The sequence below is a fragment of the Arctopsyche grandis genome, chromosome 6 (assembly GCF_051622035.1).
Source record: "Arctopsyche grandis isolate Sample6627 chromosome 6, ASM5162203v2, whole genome shotgun sequence".
NCBI lineage: Eukaryota > Metazoa > Arthropoda > Insecta > Trichoptera > Hydropsychidae > Arctopsyche > Arctopsyche grandis.
In genome coordinates this window covers 33,615,477-33,629,613 of record NC_135360.1, presented here as the reverse complement: position 1 = coordinate 33,629,613, position 14,137 = coordinate 33,615,477, and the positions used below count along the sequence as shown (strand labels likewise).

The 14,137-nt window shown below is 34.0% G+C and overlaps 1 protein-coding gene across 2 annotated transcripts; it reads left to right on the top strand.

Moving 5' to 3' along the window:
- Nucleotides 1-3,824: 3,824 nt before the first annotated feature.
- Nucleotides 3,825-13,613, top strand: LOC143912832 (salivary peroxidase/catechol oxidase-like). Of its 2 annotated transcripts, XM_077432254.1 has the most exons (14): nucleotides 3,825-4,163; nucleotides 7,531-7,637; nucleotides 7,713-8,013; nucleotides 8,706-8,934; nucleotides 9,012-9,174; nucleotides 9,253-9,449; nucleotides 10,584-10,785; nucleotides 10,864-11,061; nucleotides 11,684-11,964; nucleotides 12,043-12,216; nucleotides 12,288-12,408; nucleotides 12,483-12,666; nucleotides 12,739-12,879; nucleotides 13,024-13,613. In XM_077432254.1, the coding sequence occupies exons 1-13, from the start codon at nucleotides 4,027-4,029 to the stop codon at nucleotides 12,872-12,874; spliced, it is 2,430 nt and encodes an 809-aa protein (XP_077288380.1). In that variant the 5' UTR covers nucleotides 3,825-4,026; the 3' UTR covers nucleotides 12,875-12,879; nucleotides 13,024-13,613. The 2 variants fall into 2 exon arrangements, with proteins under 2 accessions (XP_077288380.1, XP_077288379.1); XM_077432253.1 differs by lacking the exon at nucleotides 13,024-13,613 and having other exon boundaries at nucleotides 12,739-12,882.
- Nucleotides 13,614-14,137: the final 524 nt, after the last annotated feature.

Genomic DNA, 14,137 nt, shown 5'->3' with positions numbered 1-14,137 from the left:
TGCGGTCCCGGCCACCAACAAAAATGGTATACATGTACATATACATATATATTTTTTTTTTGTATAGATGTTCCGTGATCGAGATTTTAGTGACTTGCGCGAGATCGCCTTTTGCGGAATAATCATAAAACCGTTTTTTGTCAACCGTTTTTTGTCCCTAATATCAAGCAGATCTAGAATTTATACATTCCAAGAGTGGGAAAATGCAAATCAGTCGAACTAGGCGCACTGTTGACGAATATATGTATATGGAAATAACCTAAATATCTGAAACTGTCCTCTTTTTGAAAAAAAAATACCACTCAAATGTTAAGGTCTCAACTTATTAAAATTAGTAGGAAACTAATCAACTACAAAATTCGTTGACATAAAGTGAGTATATCAGCTCACTTTATATTTACATATGTAAAATATATTATACAATACATGTACATATATCTATTAAGATGCTACACAAACTCCAATACACTCAAATACATATGGAACGCTGTATGCTCGGCATAACGACGAAAGACAGGAAGCAGAACACGTGGGTGAGAAGTATGACAAAGGTAGTGGACATAGTGGATAGAGTTAAAATATTGAAATGGCAATGGGCGGGCCACGTGGCTAGAAGAATGGACGAAAGGTGGACAAAAGAAGTGCTGGAATGGTACCCAAGATATTGCAAAAGGGTAAAAGGAAGACCGTAAGGAAGATGAGTAGATGAAATTAGGAAAGTGTGTGGGGTAAGATGGATGAGAGTTGGAGCAAACCAGAGACGAGTGGAAGCGTGTTGGAGAGGCCTTCATCCAGCAGTGGATGGTGAATGGCTGTAGATGACATATATGTATGTATGCGGCATCTGCATTAGTACTCCAAAGATATTCGAAAACTAGCCCATGAATAAATGGAAAATATAAAATTTAACATTATGAGTCGTGTTTTTTTTTTTTACAAAATTTTACTATTTTACCCGTAGCCGTGATTACTCGTATACAATCCAGTATGTTCTACATAAATAAATTTGCTTCAAAATTGAACAAAAAAGTTTGATAAAATTACAGACGACTGATAATTATATACATACATATTGTATGTATGTGTAGGACATAGGTATAGACTTGATGTGGTGCAAACGATCGACAAGCGCCAGACAGACTGAACCACAGATTAACGACACGTGTACCTTATGCGTGCGCACTGCTCGCACTTACACTAAACGAAATCTACCCGAAGTCCCGACATACACCTACCCTGTATACGTTCTGTGCTTCTGATACTTTAGTTCCAAATTTTGCCTTATCTGAACTCGCCAGAAAGATCCAACTCAATTTTAATAATTGCATCTGTGCATATCGAAAGGTTATTCGTCATCTGATGTGCAATCTATCTTCCGTGAAGTCGAGAATTGCGTTTAAAGCAGCCATCCAGTTAATCTGTGGTTCAGTCTGTCTGGCGCTTGTCGATCGTTTGCACCAAACCCGTATAGACTATTATATTCATTGACCAAAATTCTTCCCTTTTATCTAACCATTCGAATTTATTTTGTAAATTTTTATAAAATGAATCCATGTCCTGTTTAAATGCGTCACTATTACAATAAAATAAGTGTACCTACAAGGCAAAAAGTGCAGTAATTCTAGTAAAAGCAAGCAAATTACTGAAGCATCATGTCTAGCAGATTATCACGGCAGTGACATGAGCAAGCCACGAGCTTACCATGTGATTGTATCGTGATCATAACACTGCAACGGCCTACAAATGCAATTTTATTGCAACGTGCTCTTCACCTGCAGCACCTGTATAAGAGAGCAACTAAACGAAATTGAATTGCGCATAAAAAACATATCCTTTATTTATGCCTACAAGATAATAGATTCAATCATTTTAAATGCACATATAATCGATATAGAGCGCATTAATTTTTCCATAAAAATTTACTTTGTGATTATGCGTATTTATTTTCCATTGTCTTGAAATATGTTTATTAAGTGGGTAGGATGAATATTCGATGATATTGACTTCGAATAGTAAATTTAATAATGTTTGAAGTTGAAAACTGTATGTATATCTTATTATAATAACGATTCCGTTTAACTTAAAGTAAGTTAGTTAAGCTATAAGCTTTTATGGGAAGATATACTTACTTACTATTTTTTTCGAATATCCTCGGATAAGTCAACAATTTAAGAGTAAACAAATGCTAAAACGCTGTAAAACTTCCGCATTTTCTAAGCGCTTTTTTTTTGATTTTTAAATGCTTTTTATTATTACGAAATTATGTTCACAATACATCTAATATCTATTTTAATAACTATAGATCTACTGATCATTTTCTATTTTATAATGTAATTTAATTTGGTTAGTAATCTTGGTATTATATTATTCTAATGTATAGCATAATAGGAAAAAAATGCTCAAAAACCTATTTATAAGCGCTTTTCAATATGGAAGTACCAAATGGTAAATGGATTATTTCGCACATTGCGATCGCGCAAACGGCAAACGAAAATCGCGAATACGGAATATCTGGCACTCGAGTTCTCGTTAGTATGATAGTTCACGTGGGTAAGTCTCGATGAATGGAATTTTCGAATGCCGATTTCGATGTTTCGTGATCAAGATATTAATGACGTATGCGAGGCGTACGACTTTTGTGCGGAATTATCACCGAACCAAACTTACCCTTGTTTACATATAATTTGTCTGTTGATCAAGTCTATACTTTTTAGCCTATTTTGTTTTCTTTTCTTATATATCAGTGCTAAAGAGGCATTAAACAATATCTCATTTTTATTACTTATCCAGATGCGCGTTCACTCTTTGCGATGGATCGGAAATGCATCGTGTATGTCTACGCATCCTTTCAGGCCAAACTGCTTCAGTTTGGTTCTATATATGTGTGGTGGGGTTGAAAGATTGAATTCCTTTTTATGGATACAACCATTTTAGGTTGAATTGATTTGTCTCAGAACAACGGAAGTTGTATATAAATAAATTTTACAAGTGTCCTGGCTTTTTTGCTCTAGTATACATAGATTGTAAATAATGTAAAGCTGTAAGTTATGTTTGTTTTTATTTAAGATATTTTCCTGGGTGGTTTAAAAAATATGCCGTGTTATGTTAGTAAATAAATTTGAACTATGTATGTACATATGTACCCATTCAAACGTTCTCCAAAGCATGAGGAATGTCTTTGTAGATCAAAAGTAATATATTATAATTATTAAATTTTACCGATTAAAATCAATTCATGTTTGAAATCTGGATAAAAGCGAAAAATTGATGATCTGATAAGATTCCTTTGGAATTACATATTTTTATTAATATTTATAATTATAAATTTATAACACAATATACATACATGTATGCAGGGTTTATTTTTTTTGAAAAAAAAGGTGCCGGAACTCAATTCTTGTCAAGTTTTTTATTGGAAAAGATTATATTATATAGAATATTCGTAAAAAATGCTGAGACAAAAAGGTGCCGGAACGCCGTTCTACCGCGTTACATGGAAAAAAGCCCTACATATATGTATGTACATGTATTGAAATTACCACAATTTAATGCGAATGGAAACAAAGTCTAAACACTGACAAAATGTAATCTATATATTTCAAGGGCGCCCAATGACATTTCAAAAAAGAAACGTAAATAAAGTCGCCGACCAAACGTATACATTTTACGGTCGCGAATAATTCGCAATTTTAATTTAAAAATAATAAAAACAACGCGATAAGAGAACACCAATAAAGTACCGTGTGAGCAATTAAAAAAAATATTCAAACGATATTGATCTTTATGAGTAGTGAACATAAGGTCTAGTTTAGCCTGGCCAGTCGGATAGAGGTAGAAATGAAAAGGGCCGTTATCGGCGGCTCGGTAGTCATTCACTGTCAGCGAACTCATGGATCGAGGTGGGGCTCCACCTGACGAGAGACAGAGACAGAGACATAGAGATTCGTCGAGCGCGCGCCCCCGACCTCGACCCCAACCCCGAACTCGTCTGCATCACGACAAGCGGCGCGTGCTGCTTCTGCTACTATGTTGTTCAAACGAGTCCTCGCCGGAGGGGAACCCTTGAAGAAAGCGGTGCGAGGAGTGCCTCCGCCCTCGCACAAAGCCTGCGCCCCCGACGCGGCCCCCGCAGCCCCCCCCTGCGAGCATTGCGATCACCTAAGGTCAGCCCCCACCCTCCCCCATCTGATGCGTGTAAACAAACACAATCTTCCTTTTTGACAGTTCCAATGAAACGTAACTATTGATACGATGGCCATGTACTGATTTTTTTTTTATCTCATTTTAACAATTTCAATAAGAATTTATTAATCTCATTGGAAATTAAAAAAGAAATGCCTTCGTTATTATTTATTCAAAGGTTCTAGAGAAGTGATTCCTAAACTTTTGTAGCTGTGGATAACCATTTCAAAAAAAATCTTACCCCCCCTATACAGTTTACCTTAAATGTGATCACATACCTTTACAACAAATTGAAACACAATAATATAAGTCGCCTTTTATACATACATACAATATGTTGGAAACTAGCTGAACTGCCTGGCATTGCTCGGGTAGGTGAAAGTCAATATAACTTTGTATGAGGCGCCCTTTTATCCCCAGAATAAACAACAAATAACTCTTTTTTTTTAATGTTTTTATACTTCTGTGCCCCCTTTGTGGTAAATGTTAGGTTCAAATTATATAAGCAATAAAATGCAGTAGTCGCCACGGGGGTTTTTTTGGGCGTAGTTTAAATTTTCGACGCAAACCTTTTTTTTTTCAACTTATAAAGAACGTATACCAGTCAAGAAATTGATATTATTCTGACATCTTTCGAAAGGAAATAACTGCAATGAATACTTATGGTATATTAGTACCTGCTATGCTCATTCATTGAGACTATTTTTGTATGAAATTGCTGTTAACTAAATACTTTTTATTTCTCTAAGCAAGACATTATTTAGCTGCCTACATAGATGTTCATTTTATTGACAAATATTACTCTCAAAGGAGCTGAATAGTTAAAAACAGGAAATAATGTTTACTACAGATGGACTGACAAATGTCGTTAAATAAACCTCCCCGTCAAAGAGAAAAAGGAAACGATAGATCTTATCTAAAATATTTAAAACGAAAATATTTACATTGGTATTGATTTATTTTATTACAATACATAGTACTTGTTTATTTATTTTAATTTAAGTTCATATTGAAAACCCCTGCATATATAGAAAAAAAATAACACTGGAAAAATGAACTACGTTAAAAAAAACCCGCATGGCCACCTCTACAATAAAGCATTTCATTATCGTTTAAACTGAATACTACCGTTAATATTAACTGTCAATTTTTTTAGTATATTATATATGTATGTACATAATTTAAGTTTTTATTTTATAACTCAGTAAAATTCAATTTAAACCTCAATAAAATTCAATTTAAAGTTCTGTAAATGAACATTTGTAAGATAAGATAAATTTATCAACACATTTATCAAGACAATGATTTACCTACTTAATATTATTTAAACCTTTTACATTGTTTTTGTTTAATATTCGATACTTTATCTTCGATAATCTCATTTATTTATAATTTTATCCAATTCTTGTACCGCTTTATAGTTGTTGCAATTGTGAAATTTTTCGATTATTTTATTAGCATCATAAAAATACAAACTCATTTCATGATGTTTGTTTACTCGTAACATTTACAACTTACGTATCCTTATCACATATAATGTATTTTCAGATATTTCTTACTAGTGTTTATCAGTTTGAATTCAAAGAACTCTCAAACTTAATTAAAAATGTAATAATTACATCACATAATAATAATTTATAATATGTTGTTGTTTGTTAACATTAATTTCTTACGACGACGTCAAGTCTTTAAAAATTCTATAACATACATAATGCATTGCTTATTATCGTGTGTTAAATTGCAAATTGGCATGTTTATCACCATGTTTGTTCGCGGACAATTGTTGTTTTGCTGAATACTCATATTACAAACGACTAGCATACATACATACAATTACTAATAAAATCATGATAAACAACTACGATATACCATCATATGTATTATGTATATATACGCAGTTCTGTAATTCCGGAAATACTTACTGAAAGTTATACAGAAAACTATTGTTAAATATCTTCAAATATATACTTTCGATTGCTTTCAATGTTATTTTTGAATTGCCATCAATTATAAAAAAAGTTAAAACAAAGTAATGTGTTCTTGGGTCTTTGTAACATAGTAATTTGATCATTAATAATCCCCGAAATAACTTTGCTATAGTCATTTCTATACAGCACTAATAGCCATAGATCAATTTGTAATACAAAGCCAGGTATTCCATATTATATCGTTGGACAAATATTCACTAATTGTTTTTGTATAGGAGTCCTCTGATTCAGAGCTCCGAGCCCTTCCAAAACCCACTGAGGTTCTACGTTAGTGTGCTTTGAGATAGTATATCAAATTTGGTGGAATTTGTTATTGGAAACCCATTGTTACGGACATTGAATGACACCGCTACATACACATATGTATGTATGTACTCACCTCACATTCAAAACTGCTCAAAATCCTTGTATAATGATAATATTACATTGTAATATATCTTTCAAAAATATTGTAACTTTCATATACCTGACTGAAGCCAAAAAAATACACTTAGCACTTCATTGAATGTCAATTACCACCGTCATTTATAGCAGTTCAAAGTTTAATTCAATACTGCAGTCCTTAGACTGTTGCATAATTGATCACCGTTGGCATATGAGCTATGTCACTTATTGAATTGCATTGTGAATGAATGCAATCATGTTAAATTTGAGTCATCCTTCCAACAACAGCATAACAGTCTTTGTTCGTCTGTGAATATTTGCATTAAAATATGCAGTTGATGGTTTTCCCGTAAACAGATTTGTATACTTTGGAATGTGTCTACCGAAAACTTTAATTTGTATGTATTGTGCTACTCTCTCCGTATCGATCGATTATAAATTAGTAAACAACATCATCGGTGTATATTAAACGGGGTTATCTTGGAACGGCTCGTCACAAAGAGACCAGCCTCCGACGGGATTCCTACACTCTGTGTAGTTTTTTTTTTGTCCAATTCAAGTGAGTTACTCTTTTGATAATTTGTATAAAACTGAAGGGATAATAGATAAACTTTAAACTGAAGCAATGACATTTTTGAACTATTTTTTGATAACAGGTCCAAAAGTCAATACGAATTGGGGCGTATGCAAAAAAAAAATACATTTTGAATGAACTTGACATTTTTTTATATCTATTATTTATTTAAATTGAATGCAGTCTCAGAATCTCTTCCTTGATTCTATTTTATATTATAATAATAATTATTGTGATAAGCGGCTTGTTTGTATGCAAGTTTTGAATTGAAACGAGGCGTGAATCGAATATATTCAAATTTATCTATGTGTTGTCTTTGTACTTGTTTCAGTAGCGATTCGACTTTATCGTTGTGAAGTGCTCGATAGTTTGTTTATTTACTTTATTTTGGTATCGTTTTAGGATTGTCGAAGAAGTGATGAGGGTTGTAGTTCTCACTTTAGTCCTATGGGCCGGAATAACTTACGGAGGAGTCGTCATGCCGTACTCGATTAACTTCATAACGACTGGTAAGCTTTAAAGCAAATTAAAAATACTTTTAATCAACGAAATATTTGGACTGTATCCAACGTTTTGTATTATAGGTGCGATGTTTCCGCCGCCGACGTACGATTATCCGTTTCCGAGCTCCGCTATATTGAAGAAATTGCCTGCTATTAAAGATAAGCATTTTAATGAGTCGTTGAGATTTGCACAGATGTCCATTGACGCACTCAAACGTTTGGAGAAGAATTTGGAAGGATCGAGGATACACGCCGAGTTGGGTAGTCCCGAACACGGTCAGCTCATTGTTGGATATCCGTCGGATGATGCCAATACCCTGCAACGACTGTCGTGGACTGTTACCAAAGCTTCGGCGTATCTGTCTCATGCTCATTGTGAAAGGTTAGTATTTTGTGTTATCTTAGTAACGGGAAATATGTGGTTTATTAATACATATAACGGACTATCAGCCTTACCAGATGTTTTAAAAAGTGCAAAATTACATTATACAACAGAATATTGCTAAAATTTAATGATATTTATCACACAAGGAACTTTATTCACTGTTTTTTATTGACTCAATATATAAATATACTTGTTTATTTGTCCGTTATGCAAATTTACAGTTTTCATTTTAACTTTGTTAACTATAAAATATCAGAAAACGTGAGTGAATAAACTTAATGGTGTATTAAATATGCTGTTCTCTACTATTAATACTGATAATGAGTTCGGTTTGAATTTTTCTTGTAGAATTTCAATTTTATCATAATTAAAAATTTGAATTCAATTATTAGTATATATAAAGTAAATATCAAATTAATTTATCATACAAGAATTTATCACTTTCTTATATATAATGCAATTATCTGTGTCTAGTTTATCTTTTCGTAATATTAAAAAAAATATCGCTACTTGTCTGATATAACAGTGCCACTCTCTGAAAATGCTGTATCAAAAAACCTCTCAAATGTAAGTAGGTTTTTTGTTACAGCAGTTCGTCTAGTCAGTGTGATGCTGATATATTACATAAACAAGTACCAAATTATTATAAAACTGTAAAATTACTCTTAATTTTATATTGATTTTTTTAGATTTGGAATTCCGGACGAAGAGTGCGCCAGCTATATCGGCACATTCAGTCTTCAGAACACGGATATAGGAAAGAAGTGTACTTCATTTCAACAGCCGCTGTGTAGCATTTCGAAAAAGTATCGCACATACGACGGATCATGTAACAATCTCAAACGAGGAGCTTGGGGACAAGCTCTCACCGGTTTGAAGAGACTTTTTCATCCTAAATACGCTGATGGAATCGATGAAGTAAATAACAAAAATCCACAATCCATACAAACGTTCAATCTTGACCTATTTCAAGCAATTGTATTAAATTTTTGCAGCCGAGGGTGTCGATATCTAACAAAGCTCTACCGATGGCACGTCTTATCAGCTCGTCGATGGCTGCTGATATCAACATCCCCGACACTAAACACTCCCTGGCCCTGATGCAATGGACACAATTCCTCGAACACGATCTCGTCCACGTACCAGTGAGGAAAATGGGTGAGAACTATTTGCATTGCCATCATAATGTATTGATCCTCGTGTGGGCTGTTGTTTAGTGTATTTTTGTGCTTTCAGTTCATTCGTCGAATTCTATCGCTTGCTGTGATCGTTCAGGTCGAATGCTCGCCCCGAGATATCAGCATCCCAGTTGTTTACCTTTGAGCGTATCGCGCAAAGATCCGTTCTACGGGTCACACTGGGTCTCTTGTCTGACGTATACTAGATCTGTTACAACACTCAGAAGCGATTGCACTTTCGGTGCAGCCGAACAGGTAAACATGAAACCGGATTGTAATAAGATCACGATAATATGACTGACACATTTAATTTTTTTATTTTTATTTATATACATACATATATATTTATGTTGATATTGAAAATGGATTGATTGATGTAAATAAGCTAGCAGCATGGCTCAGTAGTTGGACTTTTGCCCAATGGGGTTCGATCCCGTGAGTTGACCTCGATTGAAACTAATTTATCTGTAATGCTGCTGGTCAGACTTGGATATTCGTGACTCCAAGTCGATCGTTTCCTATCAGAGTTTGCCGATTTTTCTGATTTCATTGTTGAAACGGTTCCTCTATTAAATTGGTATAAAAATCCATCCTACCCAATACTATTTGAGTATGATTTATGTACGAATATTCATAGATTTCTCGTTAATTTCGAGTTTTTTAGTGTCGTAATTCAACTTCTTATTTAATAAAAATTCTGCATTGTTTGTAATTGGCCAGGAAGGCTCATTGGGGTTTACCTGTTAGGCCTTCCTGGTATATATGTATGTAAAAAAAATGTACTAGTTGACAAACATACAAAGATACAAACACACTTTCTATTATATTTATAAAAATTATTTCCAAACTAGAAATATTTGGTTACTTTATCTTTGGATATTGGGTTACTCAAACTATGTTCCATGAAAAATTCATCAAAGCCTGAAATAGTTTCAATGTACTTAATTTATAAATGCCTAACCTATAAAATATCCCAGACGTTTTGTGAGAATTTTCGAATCATCAAAGTGTTCTGTGGAAGAAAATTTTTGAGAAATCCTTATCTAGTTATTAATAGTGTGTCTTTGGTTCTATGTACAATGTTTTCTGATAAAAAAAATAAAGGAAAGTACTGATTGATCTAAATTTGACCTTGTCAGGCTAATTTAGTGATAAATTAGAGGGATATCTGTAATGTTGTGTTCCAATTTGAAATAAAATAAACATTGCTAGTGATGCTCAAGATATGTCATAGAAAAACGATAGTTAGATATGTTATGGTTGAAAATAATTAAAACTATCTTTTTATTTGTGTATAATCACGATATCGCTACATGTATAGAAGAGCGCTCTGATATTTGTCAACATTCAAAATATGTAAATTTTATATTTTTTTATGTTATAATTCAGATGAATCAAGCTTCTCACTTCCTGGATGGCTCTCAAATCTACGGCAGCAGTATTAAGGCAGCTAAATCTCTTCGAGATAAGAGTGGTGGGCTGATGAAAGTGGAAGAATCATCTCAAGGTGTATTTTTACCATTGATCGACAGATCCGAACGGAGAGAAAAGTGCCAATTGGACAGCGACGACGATACATGTTTCAAATCAGGTATGTCACTTAATAATACACATCTATTACATGGAAGTAATGTTTTCATCGTTTTAATACGTTTTATAATGTCAAAAGGTGATGTTCGTGCCAATATCCATCCTCACTTGACCGCTATGCATACATTATGGATGAGGGAACACAACCGCATAGCGCGTGCTTTGGCCGATTTGAATCCAACCTGGGGAGACGAGATGCTGTACCAAGAGTCCAGAAGGATCGTCGTTGCTCAATTGCAGCACATAACTTATACACAATGGCTGCCTGAATTAGTCGGTGAGTTTGTTATGGTGATTGTTTAACCGTTTGCCCGCAGCCGTCTTCTATGGAAGCTTTGCGCGACAAGTATGTAGCGCGGCTGTCTTCCATAGAATTTCTGAACTTTGCACGGGATTTTGAGCCTTATATGCGCCTATTTCAACTGTTTTAAGGTTTAAAATTGGTTGAATATATTACTGAGAGTTGAATGCCATCTATTAAATTTGCTTAAAATGAATATATACCAGTCAAAATTAGTGGTTTTGTCGAACCATACTGAAACCTCGTTTATGTGACGTCACGTCTGTTGAACAATGGCGACGATACGTCTCAATTGTATGAATAATGATTATTTGACAATTAAGCCAAAACTACGAGATATATTATGTATTTTATTGTTTAAAATAATACTTTATGTGTTAATTAACATATCTGGTTACTTGAGTAAATATTAAAATCTGTATTTAAGGTCAAAAACTTGATTGCCAAATTCGCGAAAAAGGTGCCGCGTATATGGCTTGTTCGCTATATTTATTGCCGCGGGCAAAGGGTTAATTTGGCATTAGCCATTTGGTTATTGGATGATACTACTGTATATTTTAAGCTCATGATTTTCATTGAGGTATGTTTCGTTGTGCAGGTACTGCTTTTGACGAGAGAATCAAACCGTACGATGTCGGATACAGTCCTGATGTGGATCCTTCAGTTACAAATAGTCTGGCAACGGCCGGACTTCGGTTCTACAATTCCCTACTCGACGGTACTATTCATTTCGTCGAAGAAGATGGGACTGTCAATGGGACTGACGAATTGGCGGATCACTTCAACAGGCCGGCTATAGTGCTCAATAAATTCGATCAGCTCGTTCGGGGGATGGTCAGTCAACGCAGTCAGAGTATGGATCTCCATTTTGTCGATGATGTGAGTTGTAATTGAATGTGTGCATGTTTTTACAATAGCCAATATTGGAGAGTTGATCAATTGTATGTTTATTTTCAGATTATTCAACAATTGTACAGTTCTAAGGGGAAACGAATAGGCTTAGACATACTCAGTATGGATATTCAAAGAGGAAGAGATCATGGTATTCCAGCGTATTATCAATTTAGAGAAGAGTGTAAACTCAATCCCGTCAAAGACTTTGATGACTTTGCCGATGCTATTCCCGATAAGGTATAATAATATAATTATGTTTTAAATTTATTTGTTTAGACTGTTTTATTTATGAAACGATTTATTTTTAGACTATTGTACAGTTGAGAAGATTATACGTTCACGCTCATGATGTTGATTTGATAGTCGGAGCTTTAGCGGAACAACCGCGTAACGGAACATTCTTGGGTCCCACATTCTCTTGTTTACTTAGTTAGTATATTGTTTGATTTGGTGTATGTATGTTTTAACATGGGTATTAATTGCATCTCGTCGGTGTTTTATAGGAGAACAAATGCGTCGAACCCGATCCGGAGATCGTTATTTTTACACCAACATCGAACAACCGGAGCCATTCACTCAACAGCAATTGGAACAAATAAAAAAATCGAGTTTAGCTCGCATTATATGCGACAATGTTCCGGAAATTATGACTTTGCCGAGAAATGTATTCAAAATGGCAGATTTGAGGTTAGTTTTTTTAAGATTATGTGAACTCCATTTTGTTTGAGTGTGTATAACCCTACTTTTGTATTGTTTTAGCAATGAGTACGTGTCTTGTGAAGGTAATGCTATAAAGCGTATGAATTTAGCAGCATGGCAAGATCCTCGACACAAGCCTGATATCTTGACGAGAACGAAAAGAAACGTCGGCAAATGGATGAAGCACAATACTTAATTCTAGTCATATATGACGGGCTGAAAACCAGACTGGTACAAGTGACATTTTTAAAAAAATCTGGTTGAAGTGCTAAAATAATAGTATATATGAAATGCTATTATTTTAGCTCTTAAACCAGATTTTTTTAAATATGTCACTTGTACCAGTCTGGTTTTCAGCCCTTAAATATTATGGGTATTTATGCAGACAAACTGATGAAAGCTTCATCGTTTGATCGGCGTATATATATTTTTTGCCATAAAACAATAACAGTATTTATCCGAATCTTCAAATTGTCAATTATGAATCTGTAAATGTTTTTTGTTTTTTTGTTAAATTTTGATTCGTCGTGAAATTAATATACTATATAGTATGAATCAAAATTTAATTTATTCATTTCAAGTACATGAACTTGAATTTATGTTTTTTTTTTTGTTATATATAATTTAATAGTTATATACATATAATAGTGTCGGAGGGAGCGTCAAATTTGTATGTGTATTTGTTGAAGTTAATACGGTTGAAAGTTCATGTGAAATATAAGACTGAACAAATGTCGTGTGTTCATATTAGATTTACGCGTCATATTTAGATGTTAAGTTATGTTTAAATAATTACAAATTATTCAATACGTATGCAGGTTTTTATTTAGTGTGTGAACAATTTCTGTTGTGATTACAGGACGAATTTGTGATATTAGTCACTCTGTATGTAGGCTTAAGTTAACGTTTCAATATATGAAAGTAAATAAATCATGAATAAATAATACTCGAGTTTGATTTTATACTATGCAAATTGATTGTCATCATTAATTTTAAATATTATATTTTCTTTTATTTCATAGAACACAAAAACTCGCCTTTATAAATCGCTCCAAAGCGACGAGTGCACTTAGACAGATACATTACAATCAATCAATATACAGAAGCATTTTTATACAATCAGAATTCATACAAACATCCACAGTGACATCTATGGAGAAATTTTTGCAGCATTTTATAATCAAACTGGCGAACTTCAAGACGCTGAATAACTTGAGATTAGCTAGAGAGATAGGGAGGAGAAGTCAATTTTACAGGAACCGTTTCAATGAAAATCGGAAAAATTGGCAAACTCTGATAAGAAACGATCGACCTGGAGTCACAAACCAAGGTCTAGCCAGCAGCGGGACTCTAGTGGGATTCGAACCCGTGACCACTCTGCTCGAAAGCATACTAAGGTAACCACTTATCCACGCTGCTGATATTGTAGGGGTTCTACGACATGGTCGAGTTTGGGTCG